This window comes from Branchiostoma belcheri, unplaced genomic scaffold (assembly GCF_001625305.1).
Source record: "Branchiostoma belcheri isolate BF01 breed outbred unplaced genomic scaffold, Haploidv18h27 scaffold1, whole genome shotgun sequence".
Classification (NCBI taxonomy): domain Eukaryota; kingdom Metazoa; phylum Chordata; class Leptocardii; order Amphioxiformes; family Branchiostomatidae; genus Branchiostoma; species Branchiostoma belcheri.
The window spans coordinates 9,143,422-9,167,107 of record NW_017802379.1 but is presented as its reverse complement, the minus strand read 5'-3'; the positions used below and the strand labels follow the sequence as shown (position 1 = coordinate 9,167,107).

Below are 23,686 nucleotides of genomic sequence, written 5' to 3'. Positions count from 1 at the left end.
ATAACTTACCGGCCGGTTGCACTTCCGTTGTCTTCTCTGTGTTTTTCTTTCCTAACCAGATGACAAGTACACAAGCTAACTAACCAACCTTATCGACCAGAAAACCCTGACAGACCGTTGTCTAGCTTTGATTCCTTGTCTGGCCTTGTTTTTCACAGTCATATGATGACTTAACCTTTAACCTCCACATCGGAATAGTACACTATTCCATGGGTAGAAAATTAATTCGACTCTTTCATGTATAACTTTATTGTACAAGTATTATTCATTATATATGATAATAACAGATTATGTATCTTTACTTTTGATTCACTATTTGTAGATGAAGTCAATGTTGTGTCCAAATGATATGCCATTCTTTACACCCCTACATGTTGAGTGGAGTGATCGGTAAAAATGGCGCGAAACCCGAACTGAAGAGGTTGTCATTTTTACGGACGTCTACGGGCGGTCTACCGTGAGTTATCCAGGTAACTTTGTTCATGACACTTCGTCAAAAAGTACCTCACGTCAGCTAGAAGCGCCAGCTTTATTTGCACTATGAATATTTTATGTATTTCTGTGATTTTTCTATGCGAGACCGTTTGTGGGGAGGGGGGCATCATCATCAAATTCAAAACGGAAACGTTGGGAGCACTTCTTGGTAGCATCTCATTGCCTCCTGGTGCAAAAGTTTTGTTTTGGGTGGCTGAGCTTCGGGTTTGTGCATCTGTGTATCCAGATATAGAGTAGATTGATAGCATGTGGGTGGGGAAGATTTACAGGCAGATAGATGACAGGAGGTCAAAAATTTATGGTCCAAAACAGGAAATCGAGTGAATGTCATCATGAAAGTCTTGGAATCTGGTTAGCACCCAGCAAGGGTTAGTGGTCGGCATGGGGGAATTCAGGAAGCCGTGGATTGCATACTTCCAAGAAGTCACAAATCTCCGATTTCATGTTAAACTTTGTGAGATTGATAGATGTATAACTGCTATTCCTTCAGTGAAACACCAGCTTCTGTGACTATATACATTGTAACAGCCCTTCAGCGTAACACACCATCTTCGCAGGCACACAGCCTGGTGGTAGCTGGCAATATAAAACCTTCATAATTATATAATACCTGGCAATATAAAACCTTCATAATTATATAACACCTAACCTTTGCACATCTAACTGTAAAGGTTTAAAGCTGTCAAGTGATGCCCCTACTTGCACTTGGTAGCAGGGAGTTCCACTCTACGATATTTTATATACTATATACTTTATATATTATATACGAGTTTTTGAAACCTCAATTCTTGGATGATAACTCTGGCACTAGCTTGAAGGCATGACTGTTTATTGTTGAACAATAGATAGTCATGCCTGCAAGTGTGAGACTTTGTTCTTAATACATGTATCTGTTTCCAGTCTAGAATGGATAGCCCTGGGAGGAAGTACACCATCAGTGGTGTAAATGTACAGTTTCCCTGCAATGCCTACCCAACACAGATAGCCATGATGGCTAAGGTATGTATTTTGCTAGACTTTTTGTTATGTTTACATATTGTTTTTGCTCAGTTTCTTCCTCTTCTTCTTCTCCAAGCAGTGACCTCTGACCTGACTAATGACATGATTTGTTGACATCTGTCAACACAGTGACTTGTGTTGGGTTACATAATGTTGCAATTTCATGGTCTGCTATGCTCCTGTCACCATGTATGTGAATGTGTTTGAGTAAGAATTAACAGAGCAGACCATGCTTTGCAAATGTTACAGTAACTTACTTCTCTAGTTTCGTTTTGTTTCATGGTTGGAGGGAAAAGGAGGTTTTAATGTGTTTGTCGTTTGCAGTTCAAGAACACACACTCTCTTACAGTTTTGAATAATTTTGAACAAAAACAATGTTTTAGATTTTACAAGGATTGGAACGGGAACAGAACTGCCTCCTGGAGAGTCCGACAGGGAGTGGAAAAAGTCTGGCTCTACTCTGCTCCTGTCTGGCCTGGCAAGCTGCTGAATACGGTATGTCAAACTTACTAGCTTTAGGCCACACCAATTTAATTTGTTGGTTCTCGGATTTTTTAATAAAAAATTTGAAGTGACAGGGCGAAAAAACTGAAAACAGGTCTATGCATCCTATTATAGCCCAAATGCTACCATAGGAGCCATGAAGTTAATACAAAAAGCTGGGTTAATATTTAAACAATGAATTTTGAACTTTTAATCAAACCATTGCATTGATAGATGGAAAAACTGTAACAACTAGGAAGAAAAAGACTTTCTTCAACTGTTGGGGGCAAAATATGAGTTTTTTTAGTTGATTCAGAACTAGATCTTTTTTTGCAAATCAGAAAAAAATGAAGAGGCAAATCCAAGAACCAAAAAATTAAATTGGTGTGGCCTTATGATAGCACCTCAGTAGAACCTGAGCAAAACCTGGATTTTTAGATATTTGCTCAACATTGCATCAGAATTTTGCCCATTGCAGATATGTTTTCTGACATAGCATATGAAAACTACAGACGAGATTTCATCCTTAACGTAAATTATACATTCTATTCTATACATTCTGGCAGTCATGTGAAAAATAACAGACTAGGAAAATTATAACAATCATATTTTTACCTTGTAGAAAAACTGAGGCTAGAGGAGGAAGAGGAGGAGACTTGTGGCAAGAAAGGTAAAGAAATGTCTGTTACACTGTTATGGGAAGACCCTGTTAGAAACAAGTCATACAGCATGTAAGTTAATGGCTTAGTAATGCACTCCCGTTCAAGGTGGTCTTGTGGTAAGGGTTAAAATTTGATATGTATCAAGGTCTGTGTTTGTTTTATTGTTGTATTGTTATATAATATTATTAAGGTTTACTAAATAGATAAAATGAGATTAAGAAGTTATCCTAAAGGTAAATCCGCGAAATCAAGGGGGCTACTTAAAATTCTGATGCGCTACCTAGTTTTTGCCCTGGCTTAAAAAAGTATTTCGAACACTGGTTACCGTTGTTGATTGTGTCTTAATTTTTACAGAGGAAGAACACTGTGGGTGCTCCTGTCATAGTGGGCTTCAGACTGGGGCAAGCAACAATCCAGGTGCATTATGCCACATATCCCATGTAGTTTACTTTTTAAAAAAATTACATTCTAGTACACACCAGGAATCACGTTTTTGCTGTTTCATCTTCTTCTGCAAACACGTAAGATAAATAATCTGGACTGCTTCATTGCACCATAATCTAAGTTTTTTTGCAATATAAAGAACTAAGAACTAATTTTACCTTGATTGATTGCAATGTGATACCTTGCCAGTTCTCTTCTTTATTTACCAGATAAGAAACAAGTTTTGAATTATATCTTACAGAGGAACAGTCTACATCCAAGTACTTCCCTACTGTCTCTGACCCACCAGCTGTAGTCCAGTCACCTGTTCAGTTGGACCATGACTATACATGTGAGCACGACTTTATATCATGATTGGGTGTTCTTAATATCTTTAACAATAATGAATTTACCAAAAGTTGTGCATTTTGCAGCGTAATACCTGGTTGCTCAGTTGCCCGGGCAACCAAATTTTACTTGGGGCAACCTATTTTTGAACCTAGGTAGCCCAGTGTGCTACCAGAATTTTAAGAATGCCCCCCCCCCAAATCATGCCCACTCGGCTTACACCACTGTATCCTGCAGATGCTTTTTAATTCTAGGTATTAATGGCTATTACTAGTATCAGTTAACTAAAGGCTGTTAGAAATATTGTCAAAGGCTTATGTATGTAACATTACTTAATTTGAGGAAAGCTAAAATTCTGATAGTATGTATTACAATTATGATGCCTGAAATTGTCAGCAGTATGTTGTTGTTTTAAACATAATACATTATTGATTGACTTGGACTCTCAGATTTATATATTTTTCTGCTACAGTTTATCCATGTTATTATATACGTTTAAGTTTTATCAATTGTTTATCATTAAAGAATTGTATTATGAACTGTATTGTGAACATCATTGCCAAAGTTTTGGGACATATTCTGAAAATCTGATTCTAGGTACAGCTGGTGCCAGGCCATCCATAAGTCCAAATGAAGATGACTTCCAGCCTGCCAAGAAGAAGTTCAGAACACCTGGAGGGGGCATGCAGGTGGGAAGAGTGAATAATGATCTGGTTTCACCTGTTCCAGGTGTTTAATGTCTAATACGGTTATTTACAGGAATGAGGTTTGTTATGTTTATGTTAAGTAGGAAAACATAACGTTTTTGCTCTGTTTCTTCTTCATTCTTCTTCTCCAAACACATAAGGTCAATGACCTGGACCAGACGTCTGTCACCATGGTGACTGGTGCTGTAGCAGACACCTTGTGGTGTTGGGTTACATTATGTAGCAAGTTGCAGGACAGAGTTAGAGAAGCTGTTCACCTTTACGTATGATTGTGTTTGAATATTAAGAATAAATAGAGCAGTAGTTTCTTAGAGAAGATCATGTGAAGGTAAACATTATGCATTTCCTTTGCAAATAATACATTCTGAATATTTAGGTATGAGTTGATTTAAGCCTATTTTACTGATTTCTCTTGCTGTATTTTTGCTTATTTGTTTGTTTGTTTATTGTATAACAAAGCAGTCCAGCCGAGTGAGAGGAATTGTGTATGAGGATGATGGAGCGACTCCCAACACCCCTCCCACCCCTGCACAGTGGAAGATGGAACTTACCAACAACACCTCGACCAATCAGGTGCCCTGTACTTGCAACTGCGGGAATAAAGGGGAGGAGAGGAAAGAAGAAACTGAAGAAAGACCTAGGAGGAAGAAAAGGTACAACTGCATCATTTATCAGAGTAGACTCCGATCTGGTACTGTACAATCGTTGATTCTACTGGTAGAGATCTCGATTGTCTCTGTCAACAGAAATTCCAATCGGGATCTCTTCTGGCAGATTTGAAGACATTTGCTTAAGAGGCAGACAGAATATTTCAACTTCGATTCATGTCACTTTAGATCAATCATGGATTGACTTGAAATTTAGGATATGAAACCACCCTGACACAATTACAGCATCCTGATCAGAGTCTCTGTTGACATAGTCAAAGACTTGATCGAGATCTCTACCGTTAGAACCTGCCCAGGATATAGGCCTGCCTAACTCATGTCTTGTCAGGGCTCGAATTACTGGGTGCATGTGCACCTTAGTGCACCCAAAATTGGAGCTGTGCACCCAATTTTTTTCTATGGGTGCACTGTTGCACGCAAATATTTTTGTAGGTATTTTTGTACATATTAAATGTACTGTGCACCTAATTTTTTAGGTTGGGTGCACCAGTGCACCTATTCCCAAAAATGAATTTCGAGCCCTGCTTGTATTAGCTACCCCTAAATACGTGAGTCATTGCAAAGCTGCATGCACTCCTAGCTATTGAAAAAGTATCATGGTTCACCTCACTTGAGGGTGACAAGAAGACAATTTGTAGATGTATGTAGAAAATCCATTAACTTTTTGTGTCATTTTTGCAGGGCCCCTAAGATTTTCTTTGGTACCAGGACTCACAAACAGATAGCCCAGATTACACGGGAGCTGGGCAAGACTGCTTACAAGGGAACCAGGTAGGCTTTTATCATACCTGTATGATTTTTATGTCTAATATGTTGTTGTGTTTGTGTCTAACATGTCTAATATGGTGTATATTTACATGTATGAGTGTTGTTCCCTTGTCATAGGATGACGATCCTGTCCAGTCGAGAACACACCTGTATCAACTCCAGTATCCGGGGCAACAAGAACGATGGATGTAGGGAGCTGCTGGACCATGTACGCAAGTTTTTCTCACATTCACACTCACTCACACTCACCAGGGCTCGAAATACCCGGTGGCGCACTGGCGCGGCGCCACCTGATTTTGCTTGGCGCGACTTATTCCTAAACTCAGGTGGCGCAGCGCGCCACCTATAATTTGGCCTAGGAAAAAAAAAGTTGTGTTTCCGGTTAGCCGACCGACCCTATGAAAACCCCCCCGACCCTAGCCTTTTTTGGGCCGACCAAAAATTTCGAGCGGCTAGCGGTCGGTTTTCAAAATTGGGGATTTTATCCCCGATAAATGTGCTCGTCATTACAATTTTCTTCGGTCGGGCGGCGTGGATCGAGCGCTAATTTTTTTGCACGGGTCGGGCATAATTTCCATTGTTGGCACAATCCTGTGAATTGACGATGAATTGTCGATCTCGCCATGACGCCGCAAAGAAAACGTTGTCATTGGTAGAAAATCTGACACCCCGCTGGCGTTTCACAACAAAATTTTCTGTAAACAACTCCGACTGTCTTTGTTTACATCGCGAAAGCTCACCGATACAAAGTAAAACTCCCGCCGGCCGGCCGCTCCCGACCGCATGGTGGCGGCATGGCGCTAAGTTTTCGGCAGCTCGACGGAAAAATAATCCATCCCCAGAAGAAATGTTACGCATGAAAATAACAACTACAACTTGTTTTCCTCGTTATATGGGTTTTTGAGGCCGTAAAATGTTAAAAACGGTTGAAATTTGCTCGAAAAAACGGCTCGAAAATTGACGGCGAGAAAGACAACATGGCCGACCTGTTTTCACAATAACAATGGTCAAAGGTCAAGATAGCATCCAAATGTATAGATACATGTAATAAGTACATATTACAGTGCTAAAACGATACTTTAAACGCATGAAAAATATTTTTTTCGGCTACAACTGAAATAAAAATTCACTTATATTTTATTAAGGTTAATTTTCAAACATTACTGAGAAATTTTCCGAATTTATTGGTTTCTTGTGTAATATTGTTGTTTCTATGTATGTGCGGTTGGATGCTGTCATTGTAAAGGCCCTTTACATATTGGGAGAATCAGATGAGATATTAGAGATTATCACGCTTAGCACCGCGACCCGAGTGTCTCTCAAAAATTGTTTTTGAGTGGAGTTTATAAACATGATCACATTTTTATTTGTTCAGCTGTGTCAATATGTGATTTGTTTGAGAAATAGGATTTGGTTTAGTTTTTAATATATTAATTTAAAATGTCAGTTAACATCTTTGGAATAAATTGCTCCAAGTTCCAGGTAGTAAATACATGTACATTTTGTATCATGTATTTTTCACTTGTTGAACTTGTTGAAGCACCGTTGGCCCCCGGTTAGGGGTCATCCGGGGAACCTATGCCCAATTTTTTTTTAAATCAAGGGAGCTAATACCATTTTTTATTAGATTATGAATATTTGTCCGGGGGGTATGTTTATTTGGCAGATGAGAGTAACATTATCCTTGCGCAAACAAAGAACATGGCGCACATAACACCACCCGCATAAGTGTGCCGCCATGTAGAGGCGTGGCATTCCCACGGCGGCAGCCCTGTGATGAAGACATGTAAAGGTGGCATTCTTTATTAAAACATTGTTGTTTGAGAGCTTTTGTCTTCTTTACATTACTTTATTTTATAACATAAAACTTAAGTAGTTAACTAGAAGAAAACGTAATAGATATAAGTAGCAGATTTGAAGAAAATGATAACTTAGAAGTGTTGCCACTTGAATACTGATGGCGCCACCTGGCTTTTGACTCAGGTGGCAACATGCGCCACCTGGCTGAAAAAAGTATTTCGAGCCCTGCTCACTGTCCAGTTTATCGTCTGTTGTTCCCCGTCTTCCGAGGGTTAGATGTGGTCGCACTGCACAACTGTGGCTTGATGGCAGCCCGCCACTTGTCTCTGTCCTGTGGGATTGGAAGTATTGTTTTGAGCAGCACTGGTTTGTGGAGGGTGTGTATGTATCTCGTCCTTAGTAGGCAGGATTGGAAATGAGTGGGTGGAGATTAGGTTTCAGTTCTGTTGATTGACAGGGTTGTTATCTGGCATGCCTTGGGTTGTAGGATGTAATCTAAGGTTTGCAGGAATGTGTACTGTGTAATCATGGAACAAATTATGAGAAAATATGAACCATGGTCTAATACTAGAATAAGTTACATGATACAATTGTAATACGATGTAATCAATTGTACAATGTTATCCAATTTGATGTTTCCTCTTGATCTTATGATACAGTTCCAATTAATGCATTTATATACAGTGTAATTACAACACTTCCCAGAAGCCTGAAACTTCCAATTTCTTGTTTTTTTTTTCCTTGCAGAAAGCTTGTTCGTTTCACCACAATGTTGTGAGGATGGCCAACCAGGCCCAGATCCAGTACAAGGGGCTGTATGCATGGGACATAGAAGAACTGGTCAAACTGGGCAAGAAGATAAAGGTGGGAACGGGCATCTTCTTTTGCTTTAACAGTTGTTTTATTTGTTTAGTGCATGTTGGTTGTTATGGTAACTATTATGTTAAGTGGTGTTAGTAGTTTGTAACTTACAAAAATATGACATTGTATTTCTCCAGTCCTGTCCCTACTATGCAGCCCGTGAACTGATGTTAGAAGCTGACATCGTCTTCTGTCCATACAACTACCTGGTCGACCCTGTCATCAGGGAAAATGTAAGTTTCTTGGTAAAAAGATTTATGACATATGATGCAAAATTTTTTTGAAACCAAGTACAGAACTAAAGTAATGATCATTAAAGTTCATCTGTGTTAGTAGTTTCATGGTCAAAGTTAAAACTTTAAACAACTAGACTAACATGTGTTTGTCATGTAATAACTACTGTAACAGTATTTCACAACCAAGGTACATGTACATGGGAAAACTGAATTGTGCAACTCTAACTGCAAGCATTACACAGGCAATTGAAGATGTCACAACTCAAGAGTTTTTTACAATTTCTCACTTATTGCACATTTCTTTCTGAGTATGCATCTTCCCACTACTCCCATAAGGCAACAGTGACATGCAGGAAATTGAAGACAGGAAATGAGATAACCTTTGATAAAATACTCTGGGACTTTTGGACTAACTTTCTGTCAGTAATTCAATCATGTCTAGTATATGGAAATACAGTTCAGTAACAACAGAAACACAAGCAAACACACAAATGCGTGTGTAGCCCATGCCAGTGGTTAGCGATCCTGCCTCTGGACTAAGAGGTTGGGAGTTGGAATTCCAGCTGATGTCGCTCACCCGACATGCACGCTACTGTTTAGGGTCGCAGTCCTTAGGACGGGACGTTAAGCTGTGGTCCACTGTTCATTGTGCTTGTCGAAAAGAGCTAGGGGAATTTCCCCAGTACAATGAACCTGTAAATACTGTACATAGTGTCCGTCTTCTCTGTCACGACCAGTGGAAGATTAGCTCTTCAATGAGCTAAACTGGTTCGAGATCACTTTCACTTTAAAGGACCCACTGAAAACAATAGGGATAGTGAGTCGTTTATTACATGTACATAGGATTAGGTAGTGACATCAACATTATTTGTTCTCTCAACAGATGCAGATCTCCCTGAAGAACAATATAATAGTGCTGGACGAGGCTCACAACATTGAAGACTCCGCCCGAGAGGCTGCTAGTTTCTCCATGACAGAGGACCAGCTGGATGCTACCATGACTGAACTGGAAAACTTGGGTAAGAGCACACCAACTTAATTTCTTGGTTAACGGGTTCGCCTGCTTCATTTTTCTCTGATTTGCAAAAAAAATAAAAAATTCAGAATCAACGTACTGCAAAATGCTCATATTTTGCCCTGAATAGTTGAAAACAGTCCTTTTCTTCCTAGTTGTTACAGTTATTCCAGCTTTCAATGCAATGGTATCATTAAAAGTTCAAAATTCATTGTTTAAATTTTGAACCAGTCTGGTGTGTTGACTTCATGGCTCCTATCGTACCATTTTGGGCCATAATAGGATGCCTAGGCCTGTTTTTTATTTTTATTTTTTTTGCCCGCCCGCTCCATTATTTTTTCTAGAAAAATCCATTAACCAAGAAATTAGATTGGTGTGGCCTAAGTTAACTGTAGCTAGTAGATGTATCTTTCCTGTTATATTGTGTTTGGTATACTGTATTGTCTTTTATTATATACATTGGTTTTGTTTTTTGGTGTGTCTGTTTAAAAGTTATTTCCACAGGCTAGGAATGTCATGGACAATGATGAAAGTTAGGTCAATGGTACCAGAAAAGGATATCTCATTTCCCATCTTCATGCTGCATGTCTGTTGCCTTATGAATAGACAGTATCAGAGAGAACATTACTATGATATAGAAAACAACAAAGATATTCCAAAACTTTGAATATTTCATAGAGGTTTTCAATTGTTTATATACCCTTAGTTAACTTGTAAAGCCCAGTTACTAGTTTTGATGTTCATATTAAACATTATTGATGTTATTCTTTTTTTGTCCCCTGTTAGTACTACACAATGTGAAAATGGATGACCACAGAGCCCTCCACATTGTGGTAAGTCAAAGAGGCCTTTCTTTACTACTCAGTTGAAGATAAGTCTACATAACTGCTCGGAACAATAACTCTAGTACTGTTACCAAGTAACATACATGTATATTTTTTCTCATATCATTTTCTTCGATCATTTTCGATTAACTTCATCAAAGCATTTTTACCCTCCTACCCCAAAATCAAGTCCCTGTGAAACTTTGAAACTTTATTAGAATAACCATTGTGGACCCTGGGGTCCACCGCTAGTCTTCCTGGTATTCATACATACAGACAATACATACATGTATATACATAGTTGACAGTCACAAAACAACATATAAATCAATAACATATTTACAATATACAATCTTACTTTACTTAGACTTAGGGGCTCCCGCGTCTCGTGACGCATGAGGCAGTCAAAGCAGCCCAGCTTCCTCTGTCAGCAGCCAGCCAATACAATCACTTAAGCTTAAAAAACAAACAATCCTGTCAAACAAGTGCTGGTGTGCTGCTGATAGAAGCATTTGTGCAGACCGTTCTTAAAGATTTTCAGGGATTGTGTGAAAAATTTGAAGTCAGACAAAATTTTTTTACATCCAGTGTGGCAGCTTTAAGAAGTGGATCAAGGACAGCTCCTCACTGCTGAAGGATCGTGACTATGAACGTCAGACTAAGGTGCAGACTGGGATGGACATGGTGGCAGTACTCAACTCCATGGGTATTAACCCTGACACCTTTGGACTGCTGAAGGTAAGGCAAGGTTGTGTACTGTGTAATCATGGTATGAAATATAAACCCTGGTGGCAGTACTCAACTCCATGGGCTTAAACCTGAGACTTTTCAATCAATCAATCAATCAATCAATCAATCAATCAATCAATCAATCAAAATGGTTTATTGCTAAAATCACAAACATTGGAGCAGAAAGCTGAATTGCGTTCAAAGATGTACAATCATATTTTAAAACGTTAACGGCTACACAATCTTGGAGTCAAATTTTGACAGTAGAGTTGCAAATTAAAAATATTTGCACGATATTGCGTACTTTTGGATTAAGGTATTCTCCTATTATTACTTCTGGGTATAGAAGTATTGGTTTGGGTGGCTGAACTGTGGGTGTGTTTGTCTGAGTACATTTTGACAGCATGTTGGTGGGACAGATAGAGTGACAGGTGAAAAATCATGATTTGTAATTGCATCATTACTGTAGTACAGAATTGCAAACAAAAACACAGCAAAAAACAAAGTGCTCATGGAGATACATTTGTACATCAATTTACACACAATGAAGTTAATTTCGTGAAGCAACTACTTGTAGATAGATTTTGAAAACTGTTAGGCATTCAAGTATCATTCACTGCTTAACTATCAATTGTTTTACTACAGGAATTAATTTTACAGTATCTTTTTCACTTTCAATTCAGAAAAATCTGAGTGCAGTGACTGACCCTGAGAACAAACCAGAACAGAAGAAGGGTCAGGAGCAGCAGCAGATGTGGCTGGGGTCTGCCTCGGCACAGATGCTGAAGGGCATGTTCTTTGTCCTGGGCTTTCTCTTTAAACAGGGCATGAAGTTTGCTGAAGACTACAGGTATGTTAACAGGACTCGAAATACTGGGTACATGTGCACCTTAGTGCACCCAAAATTAGAGCTGTGCACCCAATTTTTTTCCGTTGGTGCACCAGTGCACCCAAATATTTTCTTATGTTTAACGTATGTAAAGATGTTAATGTATAGTAGTTACAGCATATTCTTAACATCCAAGTGTCAGAAAAAATAATACAATCATTGTTATAGTACTTTTCTTGAAATGAAACATAATTATAGTTTTTGTTGACATTCCACTAACATCTTATTTTGATTATATATGGTGGTGCACCTAAAATATTTTTGTGCACCCAATTTTTTAGGTTGGGTGCACCAGTGCAGCTATTCCCAAAAATGAATTTCGAGCCCTTGTTAAAGATGACACAAAACCAATAACAATGAAATACAACTGTTCCTGACTAGTGTAGTCAAATATGATAGACATTATTCCAGAAAGAAAGACATTTGGACAAAAATACACTTCTGATGTTAGGGAACTTTGAATCTTGCAAATCATCCTTCCAGTTCTTGATTTCTGCAGCCAGTTTATTCCTTCTTTCTTTCCTCCCAGAGTGGTGATTGAAAGAACTGTTGAATACTCCAACAGACCAGAACACTTTGTAAGTCGCTCTTTCCCCTAGTTTTTTCCTCCGGCACAAAACTGTAATGTATTGTGCATATATATAGCACTTCGGCTGAAAGTCTCGTTCAGGGTCGTATTCATGTACAATGTATTTCTAGATAACATCCCATCTAAAAAGATTCTGCAAAATTCTGATGCAACATTGACCAAACATCCAATGAAAACTGAAAATGTAGGATTCGTGCAGGCGCAGTACGTTCTGCTGACGTTCGGATGTGTTACAGACACAGATTCTTCCCACCCTTAAGCTTTTTTATACATCATGTAACAGTGCCATCTTTGAATTCACTTCTACAGCACTAATTATGGCTCACACATTAGTGCAAGCAGCAGGTCTCACTGTAAGGCCACATGGCCTCGTGATCATACATGTATGTTAAATGGGATGGGAAGCTGACATGTTTTTGACATCTCTTCCAGCCCAATGGGTATGTCCGTATGAAGAAGGGGCGAGGGATGGACAAGACTTTCTCTCACCACCTGCACTTCTGGTGCCTCAACCCTGCAGTGGTAAGGTCACTTCATTGCTTACATCTCTGTAATTAGCCAGACAAGCTAGAAATAGGAGTACTAGTATATGGAATGCTAGAACCAATAGGATAAGGTGACTCTATATATTCTATGGCATGTAGCATTAGACCTACAATGTAAAGGATACATGATACATACATCTCTGTATACTGTAAAGTTGTGAAACGTTTACAATGTTTTTATTTTTATGGTGAAAACACAGAAACTACATGTACCTGTCCTACCATCAAGCATTTAACTTTTTATGGAGAGAACAACAGAAAGTAATTTTGGTTGATGTTGTTGTTGTTGTTTTTTCCAGGCCTTCAGTGAGCTTGCCAACTGCCGAGCCATTGTCCTGTCCTCGGGAACCCTGTCACCGATAGACTCCTTCCAGTCAGAGCTGGGTGTTCCCTTTCCTATCCAGCTGGAGGCCAACCATGTGGTCGGCAAGAAACAGGTGCTACACATGTCTAAGGAAACAGGTGTCTAACAAAAAACAGGTGCTACACATGTTTGTAACAAGAAACAGGTACTACACATGTTTGTAACAAAAACAGGTGCTACACATGTCTAACAAAAAACAGGTGCTACACATGTTTGTAACAAGAAACAGGTACTACACATGTTTGTAACAAAAAAACAGGTGCTACACATGTCTGTAACCAAAAACAGGTGCTACACATGTTTGTAACAAAAAAACAGGTGCTACACAAGTCTGTACCAAAAAAACAGGTGCTACACATGTCTGTACCAAAAAAAACAGGTGCTACACATGTCTGTAACGAAAAAAACAGTTGCTACACATGTCTGTAACAAAAAACAGGTGCTACACGTCTAACAAAAACAGGTGCTACACATTCCTGTAACATGTGATGTGTCACTAGTATCATGAAAGAAGCTTGTGCAAACTGCAGTTTTTTCTGGTACTAATAGGTGGCAGTGTTTCCAAAATGTTTGTGATGACATGTTTGATAATGATGACATTTCAATATAGAATATGAGGAATTATAAAAGAAGACTTAGTTTTAAAAGCTCCAGAATTTAAGGTACAGTCCTTTTAGTTTTTGTTGTGCCAAGCATATATTGGGACAAATGTTTTGTGTAGTTCAAGGCAACACTTTTCTGTACTTGTGCTTTTAAGTTCTATTGTTTTTTCAGGTTTGGGTAGGAACTGTAGGAGCTGGTCCACGGGGCAGGAAGTTGATGGCCACCTATCAACACACTGAGGTACTGCAAGCAAACCACTCCATTTGCGACTTTGTTCAGATCTTTACACTTTTACACCTCAATAAAAGGGAGAAGGAAGCCCGTCCTTGTCTTTCAAATTCTCACATTTTTTTCCAACTTTTGCAGACGTATGAATTTCAGGATGAACTGGGCCAGCTTGTACTGCAAGTGTGCCAGGTATGTAACATGTGTAGATGAGACTAAGAACATTTTAAGTAAAATGGAAACAACAAAATGCATGATTTGGAGCCTGTGATTTGGACACATTTTGCTTTTTACTTCTGGGTATGGAAGTTTTGTTTTGGGTGGCTGAGCTGTAGGTTTGTGTGTCAGCTTGTCGTAGACTTAGTAGGTTGACAGCACATTGATGGCAAAGATCTAGATTGACAGGCAGAATTGTAGGTCAAAAGGTCAGACACAGGAAATGGGGTGAACTTGCAGGTCACATAAATCCAAAATGTCAGAAATCTCTGATCTCTTACTTGTGTTGCACTAGATTCTTAATGATTGAATGTTAATGAAAAGTTGGCAGTTTTGTAGTCGTGCAGTCATGTTTCATGAAGAGAGTTTCTCCATGTGCTCCAGACCATATCCCACGGAGTCCTGTGTTTCCTTCCATCATACAAGCTACTGGGGAAGCTGTGTCAGAGGTGGCAGGTATGTAGATCCAGAGGTCAGGGGTTCAAACCCCGCTCACGCACGATTTGTAAGAGACTATGTAAAAGCAACACATAAAAAATAGTAGAGTAAGTTCAGTTCAGCAAAATGACCAGAGGTCAAAAGGTCAGACACAGGAAGTGGGGTGAACTTGAAGGTCACTAAAACCCAAAAATACTTCTTGACAGTCTGTTGAAAAACATTGTGTTTGTGATGTGTACAGATGACCAGACTGTGGGAACAGATAGAAGAGCACAAACAGGTCATCAGGGAACCACAAGGTGGAGACAAGGCTGACTTTGATGACATCCTCAGGCAGTTCTATGATGCCATCAAGTGTAGTGAGGACACAGGTGATGACATTACAACTTTCCAGATACAAATGTAGAAGAACGAGGTGTCATCTTTTAAAACATACATTTTATATCGACTAGAATTATCCAAATATGATCTTTCATTGCACAATAGTCCTGTTGTGTAACTCCATAACCAATTTAGAATTGTCAACCTTTTAGCACACCTTCAATGTGCTAAAGGTTAAAACGTGAGCGCAGTGCTGTCATGTAACTGATGGTGGTTTCTGTGTCTAAGCCATGCACTGTTCAGTTAGTAAGCCTGCAAGTTTGTGTGACATTTTACACATCGTGCAGCAGTCTCTGAAAAACTTTCTACTCATACAGTAGATTCTGTTGACATTTGTAGCTTCCACTGTCACAATACTACATGTTTGTACTTGAGGCGTTGTTTCCTGACGTTCCTACTTTGTCTATAAATCCTCAGAGAACGGTGGCGGACACGGCGGCGCCCTGTTCCTGGCAGTGTGCCGTGGGAAAGTCAGCGAGGGGCTGGACTTCGCCGACAACAACGCCAGAGCTGTCATCACGGTAAGCAGGGGAAATGTCTTTGCCTTTGTGTGTCAGAGCCTGTGGTGTGTTATCGCAAAGAAGCTTGTGGGAGCTGCAGTTCTTCCAAGTACTGATAGGTGGCAGTTTTTGAACAATTATGCATGCATGTACAAAGCTAACTGTTAAACCATTTCAATTTTGTTGTTTACTCCAGGTTGGCATCCCCTACCCAAACTTCAAGGACCTTCAGGTTTGGTGTAACATTTCTTATATATTTTGGTGATATATATTAATAGGTACATAGCTTCTCTACATGTACATGTACAGTCAAAATGCAGGAAAAGACCATCCAGTTGACTGACAAAATTTAGTCTATGTGGACAGGTGGTAACTATGGACAGGATTTTTAATGCTTGTGTCTATGGGAAACGTTGACACATTTTTTTCCAAGGCATTTTGCTTCAACTTTCTGATGACAAACATTTGTGAAATGACTGTGAAAAGTCTTACAGTACGTAAAACTGCATATATATGGACACGAGCGTACAAAAACTGCACATATGAAATTTTTCCTGCGTGTAACTCGCCCTGCTTTGACATACGTCAAGAACTAGGGCTGCTGTACAATCTGAATGTACACGCTTGATGCACGTCAAAGCAACGCGATTTACACCTAGGAAAAATTTGATGAATGCAGTTTTCGTTCAATATACATGTATACCGGTGCAATAGCTCAGTTGGTAGAGTGCTCGCTTTGTAACCAGGAGGTCGTGAGTTCAAACCCCGGTCATACCAAAGACTTTAAAAATGGTACACACTTCTTTCTCTGCTTAGCACTCAGCACATATGAGAAAGAGTGTGGGAAGGTCAAACACACAGCACTACCAGCGGACCAACCCCCTGCTGTAGTGCATTGCACAACTGTGTGTCGCCCAAGGGCTACAGAAATGGATATGGGCATCACCCTACGCTCTGCATAATAGCACGGGAGACCTTCAGTTTTCTTTCCGTCAGGTTTTTGACTACGTGTAAATTTAAATCGGGTCAAGGCTTGTATGGCTGCAAATGATCCTTCATCTTCATAAGGGGCACTTGAACATTCCTGACCTGTCAGGATGTTGTTGTACCACGCAGGTTGAGCTGAAGCAAAACTACAACAACCAGCACAGCGGTGCACGTGGCCTGCTGACAGGCAGACAGTGGTACGAGATCCAGGCCTACAGGGCTCTCAACCAGGCACTGGGACGCTGCATACGCCACAAGTAAGGCAGAACGTGCTTTTCCCTAGAGTGGAACTCACTTCAACAAGTACAGTAGGGGCATCATCACTAGATAGCTTTACACAATGTTTAAAGTTAGATGTGCAAAGTTTAGGTATGAAAGGTTGTTTGGTGTAATGTAACCAGCTGCCGCTCTACCGGGTGCTTGTGAAGATGGTGTGTTACCTCAAAGGGTGGTTATGCTGGCTATACATATACAGATGCAGATCTAGAGTTATGAGCAAACAACTTTCAAGAGTTTTAGCAAAATTTCTTGTTTTGTTCATTGTTATCAATTTTCACTAATACTGCCCATGCATTTTCCCACTTGCTTCCCTTAGGTAATATTTTGATACGTTTTCCCTAACTTCCTTTAAGTGTCCCTGATGTTCTTAGTATGTGGGGAAAAAGTGTGGAAAAATACACATGGACAAACAGACAGACACCCCAAAAGCAATACTTCCCATTTCAAGGCGGTAATCAGTGTCGAGTTTGATTGAGTACACTAGAAAATTTGAACATTTTGTAAGAAACAAATTGATTACAGTAACATTTAAAAACAGACTGGAATCAAACTATTAACATATATTTGAGGTAAATTTATCATGAGAGACTGAAATCTTACATACAGTTAGTCCATTGTTGATTATGGTTACATATGACATAATTTTATACCATTCATTATTCTATTTGTGTCTTCCAGACAAGACTGGGGAGCCTTGATTCTTGTGGACGACAGGTTTTCCAGAGGACAAGGAAGATACACAAAAGGTAGACAACATTCACAATTCATAAACTGCCATACATACATGTGAAATTCGTACTTGTATTCTGAAAGACTACATTGCCACCAGTTACAATACACGTATAACAGGAAGATTTGTTGTACCACTAGTATTTGTTATCTTGAAAGTTCATCTGTGTTGGTAGAAGTCATTTTGCAGCAAGTTTAAACTGTAATTTCCCACACAAGAAATTGGACTCACCCAAATTTTCGACTGTACAACTCCAGTATTAAAAACTGTCAAGGAATGAACAATCCACCGCTTCCGTGACGTCACGCAGATAACACACGTGACTCCGTGAGCAGTGGATCATAGGTTGCAGAGGGATTTAAGAGGCCATCTACATCAGGGCATTACAACCATCCCTCAACAGAGACGGGGGGTGCCACAGACTTTCTGCAACCTACATGTATGATCCACTGCTAACGGAGTCACGTGTGTTATCTGCGTGACGTCACGGAAGCGGTGGATTGCTCATTCCTTGACAAAGACTGGAGTTGTACAGTCGAAAATTTGGGTGAGTCCAATTTCTTGTGTTGGAAATTAGGCCACACCAAGTAAATTTTATGGATGACGTCCTTTGGAGACCCTAAATCTAATGCGAGAGGGCGAAAAAAAAACAAGAAGGGCCCTAAAAAACAAGATGCCTAGATTAGAAATATACTAAGAGACGACAAATGTTAGGACACCAATTGAATGAGGTGACACAGTGTAACAAGCAAGAAATCTTTTATTCATCATCAAAACAGCAATAAATCAGGTGGAACAGCAGTTGTCGTCCTGTGAGTTTGGGGAGATAGATGGAGCGGTCAGCAAGTTTCTTCAAATTTGGCAGCATGTACCAAACTGAATTCCTAATGGAAGTCATGATTTCCTTGCTTGATGCTTCATAAGCTTTGGTCCGTACAAAGCTATTTGCGGCACTGTCGTGACTCTTTTGTCATAGTTACAGGAAGCGGAATTTCTTGTTTTTTTTCTAGGAACAGGCCAAAATCAATGCGCGCGCGGACGTCATCCATAAAATTTACTTGGTGTGGCCTTACAGTTTAAACTTGTTGCATAATGTAGTATTTGTAGTATTTGCATACATGTGAATCATTCACATTCTTTACTGTTGCAGGCCTGTCTAAGTGGGTGAGACAGAGGGTACAGCACTTTAATGCATTTGGAAGTGTGGTGTCCTCCCTGACAGAATTCTCCACACAGATGACAGAAGGAAGTGCCACCTCTCTTGATGATAGGTTTGAACCCCTTCACTCACATTGTACCTAAAATGTCAAACAGTTCTTTACTTTATGCACACACACACATATGCTTGAGCCAGACCCTAAAGACATTTTGTAATTTATAGGGAAAACTTTCAGTAAGTTGGAGTACACTGTAGATTTATGTTCAAATTCCACTGAATGTAATAAGTTTGTGTGAAGAAAAGTGCTTACCTGTTTATATCCCAACATGTTTAAGGTGAGACAGTCATCCTGTGTTTGTTTGTTTGTTTCTCTAGTGTTGCCATGCCGACCGGGATGACCCCACAGGCGTCTCCCCATCCCTCCCATCACTCCTTTCTGGACACCAGTGTCTCCACACCAGACCCAAGCAGTATGTATCCACAGCCTGCAAAACTGAACGCTTTTCAGCACCTGATGGGGCAATCTCCCGTACTGGACCAAACCAAGAGGCAAGGGGACACAACTCCGGCAGTCAACAAGTATGAACCCCAAGGATTCATCCCCAGTACTCCTAGCAATGTCACTGATCCAGGAGATCAAGAAAAAAACATCTCGCAAGATGTGTCACTTAGTGATAGAAAGGCTTCGTCAATCTCCAAAGGAAAGCTGAAGGCTCTATTCAAGAAGAATGTGCAGCAGAAAGCTGTCACTGATTCAGTGCCTGAGGCGAGCATGGGGGTGGCTCATCAGGTCAAGGGTGAAAGTTCAGAGGTGAAAGGTGATGGGTTCATGACCCCCGGAGGTGACATCAACAGGTGTGACAAGAGGACATTAGGTGCTATACCAACGCCGAAAGGTAGGCTGACATTTGAAGAGGACAACGGTCCTACAGACACTAAGGAAAATGTAATGAACCAAGGGCAAAGGTCAGCTAAAGGTGAAGTTGAGAGCAATGGTCATGGTTCTAAAAGGTTTTCCATGGCTTCCAAGTTAGCACAGTTTGCCTACAAGTCCAAAGAGGACAGCAACGCAGCGACAGAGGATGCTGAGATTGCAGGACTGTTGACCAAATCTTGCAAGAAAGAAAAGGAAGAAAACCCACAAGACCAAAGCGAAACGAAGGACAGTCTCAATCATTCCTTCCAAGACGGAGCAAACCAATCATCTGGACCGAGTGATGCAAAAGTCAACTCTCTCTTTAAGTTCGTTAACATCGGCCCCTTGACGACACCTGTCCATAGTGGCAGCACAGTAGAGCTGAGAAGCGGAATGTCAACTCCACCGTTACAGGAAACATCTGCAGCTGACATGGACTTCACACCTCCTCTGTTTGACTCAGAACCTACCACTGAGCAAAACACCTCAGAGTCTATCGTCGAGAATGCCCTCCCACAAAAAGGAAGCTTGAACGACAACGATGAAAATGAATGTAAAGAAGATAACCCGCCACTATCATCTACGAGACGGAGGAAGAGACAGCTCAGCTCCAGTGCAAAGAAGTCCACTGAGAAGAGAAGGAATTCTGGGAGTGAGAAGAAACCAGCGGCAGGAAAGCAGTCCAACAAGAAGAAACTTTTTAAGACATCGCAAGACGAAAATGAGGGACAAGTCCTAGAGGAAAGTCAACCAGGTAACTTAGTTTTCATTCTGTTGAAACTATTCCTTTTTTAGTTATTACTATTATGTAGCAAGTGGCAGGACTTTGGAGTGTGCTGGATATGATTAAGTGAGAATAAATATTATGTATTTGCTTTGCAAATCTTATATTTCTGGTTTCTTGTTGTTTCAGTAACTTTGTTTTCTCTCCTCAGCACTGAAGATCCGTCGCTCCTTCAGATCCAGAAGAAAGGCCAACTGTCCTGTCCTGTCAGAAGACTACACCGGGGACTTCCTTGATGACTTGACGACTCAGAGCAAGGTCAGCATGACAACTTGCAAAATTTTAATTATTTCTTTTATCAGAAATTTAGAGTCTTAGACGGCACTCAACAGTATGGGTAGCCTTGAATCAGAGAAAGAAGTGATTATAGTTTATATTTCAGGAAACATCTAGAATGTTAGTAACAGTTACTCCAGCACCTGGATACTAGTAGGTTTCAATTTTGGAACTCTGGCATTTTCAAAATCTTCCCATTTTCCTGTGTTTCTATTCCATGTGTAGGGAGGGAAGCAGGCTCAGGGTCCATGCAGACCTGGACTCCACTGTACCATGTGTGGTACAGAACTGGTCAGCTCTGTAGAAGGTAACCATTCTGTAGCTTTTACAATCATTCTGTAGAACAACTAGTTACCTCCAGGGAAGGAGATTATTGTTAAGCTAGCAAATATCCATGTGCACCACTATGAAAGTAAATCATTCTATCAAACATTAATTTGCAGAACATCGCACAAATATGATGTTTTTTTTACATAGCAACATGCATGAAAGTACTAGTATCATGATCATAGAACAAGCAAGAAAATGTACAGTCGCGATGTGATTCTTAAGCATTATAGTGTATTGAAGTTTTGATGGGAGTGTTGGATACTGATCCTAAATGGAGCGGTCTGGAGGGCTGCCCTTAGTGTACATGTTTTTGTACATATCAAAGTAAATATCATTTTACTCTTTTAACGGACATCTCTACACAGTGCTTTGAGATGTCAAAAAAAAAGTACACGGAGACCTTCTAAATCCAATGCTACATCTTCATTTTCCTCAGATATCCATGTAGAAAAAGAAACATCTACCTACATCCAACAAGAATCCAGGACTCTTTCTAACCTGAGGAGGAGACAGAGTGAAGGAATGAAGTGCCAGTGTAATGCTCCGCTGATGAAGGAGGGAAGGTCCCACCCTACACATGAAGGGATGGTCCTGATAGACAGGGCAAGACTGGAAGGGAAAGTCCAGCCCATGTCACCACAGAAGTCAGCCAAAGGTTCGTATGATAATAGCTTTAATCACGTCTAGGATGGATGTATTGTTTTGGGTGGGCCCAGCGTGCAAAGTACCTGGTTGCCCAGTTGCCCCGGGCAACCAAATTTTACTTGGGGAAACCTATTTTTGAACCTACGTAGCCCAGTGTGCTACCTGGATTTTAAGAATACCCCCACCCACCAAAATCATGCCCACTTGGCTTGCACCACTGTATCCGGCAGATGCTTTTTAATTTTAGGTATTAATGGCTATTACTAGTATCAGTTAACTAAAGGCTGTTAGAAATATTGTCTTAAGGCTTATGTATGTAACATTACTTGATTTGAAAGTAGTAACTTATAGTTGGGGCAACCTAAAATTCTGAGGGGAAACCTAATTTTTGCTGTAGGTACAGGGCAACCTGGTTCAAAAGAGTATTTTGTACACTGGTGGCACAAGTTTAGGGGTATTGTTTTTGTGGTGAGTTGTAGGTTTGTCTCCGAACTACTCTTTTTCAGTTGCATGGTGGATGGGAGGTGATTTTGACAGATGATTGATAGGAAGGTAAAGCCTGATGTTGACTCAGCAAGTTGGGTGAGAATACGAGTACTGTAAGTGGGTAGTATATGGAGGAATTCAGGAAGTAGTTACCTGATTAAATTACATCACACCAGTCCCTCCAATACCAATACCTTCATGAAAACTCAAACAAGTCTCTGAACTTGAAAGTCTAACTTGAAAATGCTAAAATTCTTCCTGGAAGTCTGAAATATTTGATTTTTTTGTTCCTTCTTATTCTGTAGGACCACATGTAAACAGTTTTCTGAGTGAGGAGGACCAGTGCTTGTACGTCCCTGTGGTGTGTGCTGGGTGTAAGACAAAGTCTTCAACAGATAAAACCATTCTGGGCTTCAACATCATTTCCCTGGGCAATGGAAAGCCTACAACTAAGGTATGTACATTAAGCTTGAAGTCAACAACATTTTGAAGATCATATACAAGAAGCCAATGATAAGATATCACTGAAGTAAAGAATACAGTCCAAACGTTTTTCATTGTTTTGTTAGTTGTATTTTCAATGTTTATGTCCTTCATTTTCATGTTTATCTGTATGTCCTTCCTCAAAATTAGCTGTGGTACTAATGTAAGGCTAACTGCAAATAAATAAGTGATATGACTCTTTTACCAAATACTAGTATTATTTCCTGTAATATTTCTGTCCAAATGTGTAGTGAAACAAATTTACATACCCCAAACACAAGAATATTTCGCTACTTTCTGAAGGTATTGGATCTATGTGTGTATGGTAATTGTCCTCAACTGCTTTTCCTTTTTTTCAGGGATGGCTTTACTACAAGGCCCTCTGGCACTGTCCACATCTTAAACTCACAGAATAAGGACCACAACTGAGCAGAGCAAGACTTTAGTCTTCTGTAAGAAGTACTTATATATAAGAATATACTTAAGAGCTACAATATTTGATGGTAGACCCAAAAATACACACCCTTAGACAGCATTGAAGATAGCACTAGTTTATTCTTTATGATCAACATTTCAGAGTTATGAAATAACTACTATGTGCATGAAAACACATTGAACAAATTCTTAAGGGCACATAGCAAGCTTTTTAATTTACAGTATTAATTTGCACACAGAGAACAGTAGTGCAGATTTGACTGTCATTGCTATCACTTTGTAATGATGATATCAACAATACTATATTTCGTAAAAGAATCGCTACTGAGTATGGGGTGAAGGTATTGTACATTGTTGTTGCAATTTTTTTCCTATACTATAACAATTTCCCCAAAACACAGTGTTTCT

The 23,686-nt window shown here is 39.9% G+C and overlaps 1 protein-coding gene across 1 annotated transcript; it reads left to right on the top strand.

The window, feature by feature from the left end:
- Positions 1-394: 394 nt before the first annotated feature.
- LOC109471212 (Fanconi anemia group J protein homolog) lies at positions 395-23,686 on the top strand (the record flags this gene model as incomplete). The annotated part of the gene is made up of 34 exons (XM_019770528.1): positions 395-457; positions 1,396-1,494; positions 1,878-1,989; positions 2,600-2,647; positions 2,994-3,056; positions 3,325-3,414; positions 4,008-4,099; positions 4,580-4,770; positions 5,467-5,556; positions 5,671-5,761; positions 8,101-8,217; positions 8,352-8,447; positions 9,334-9,469; positions 10,252-10,298; positions 10,878-11,027; positions 11,702-11,868; positions 12,437-12,485; positions 12,929-13,018; positions 13,341-13,478; positions 14,180-14,248; positions 14,375-14,425; positions 14,834-14,905; positions 15,129-15,258; positions 15,686-15,789; positions 15,965-16,000; positions 16,885-17,012; positions 17,713-17,780; positions 18,915-19,035; positions 19,299-20,593; positions 20,775-20,881; positions 21,125-21,206; positions 21,666-21,884; positions 22,666-22,814; positions 23,203-23,686. Coding segments are annotated over 34 exons (4,617 nt in total), but the record flags the coding sequence as incomplete, so codon positions are not given.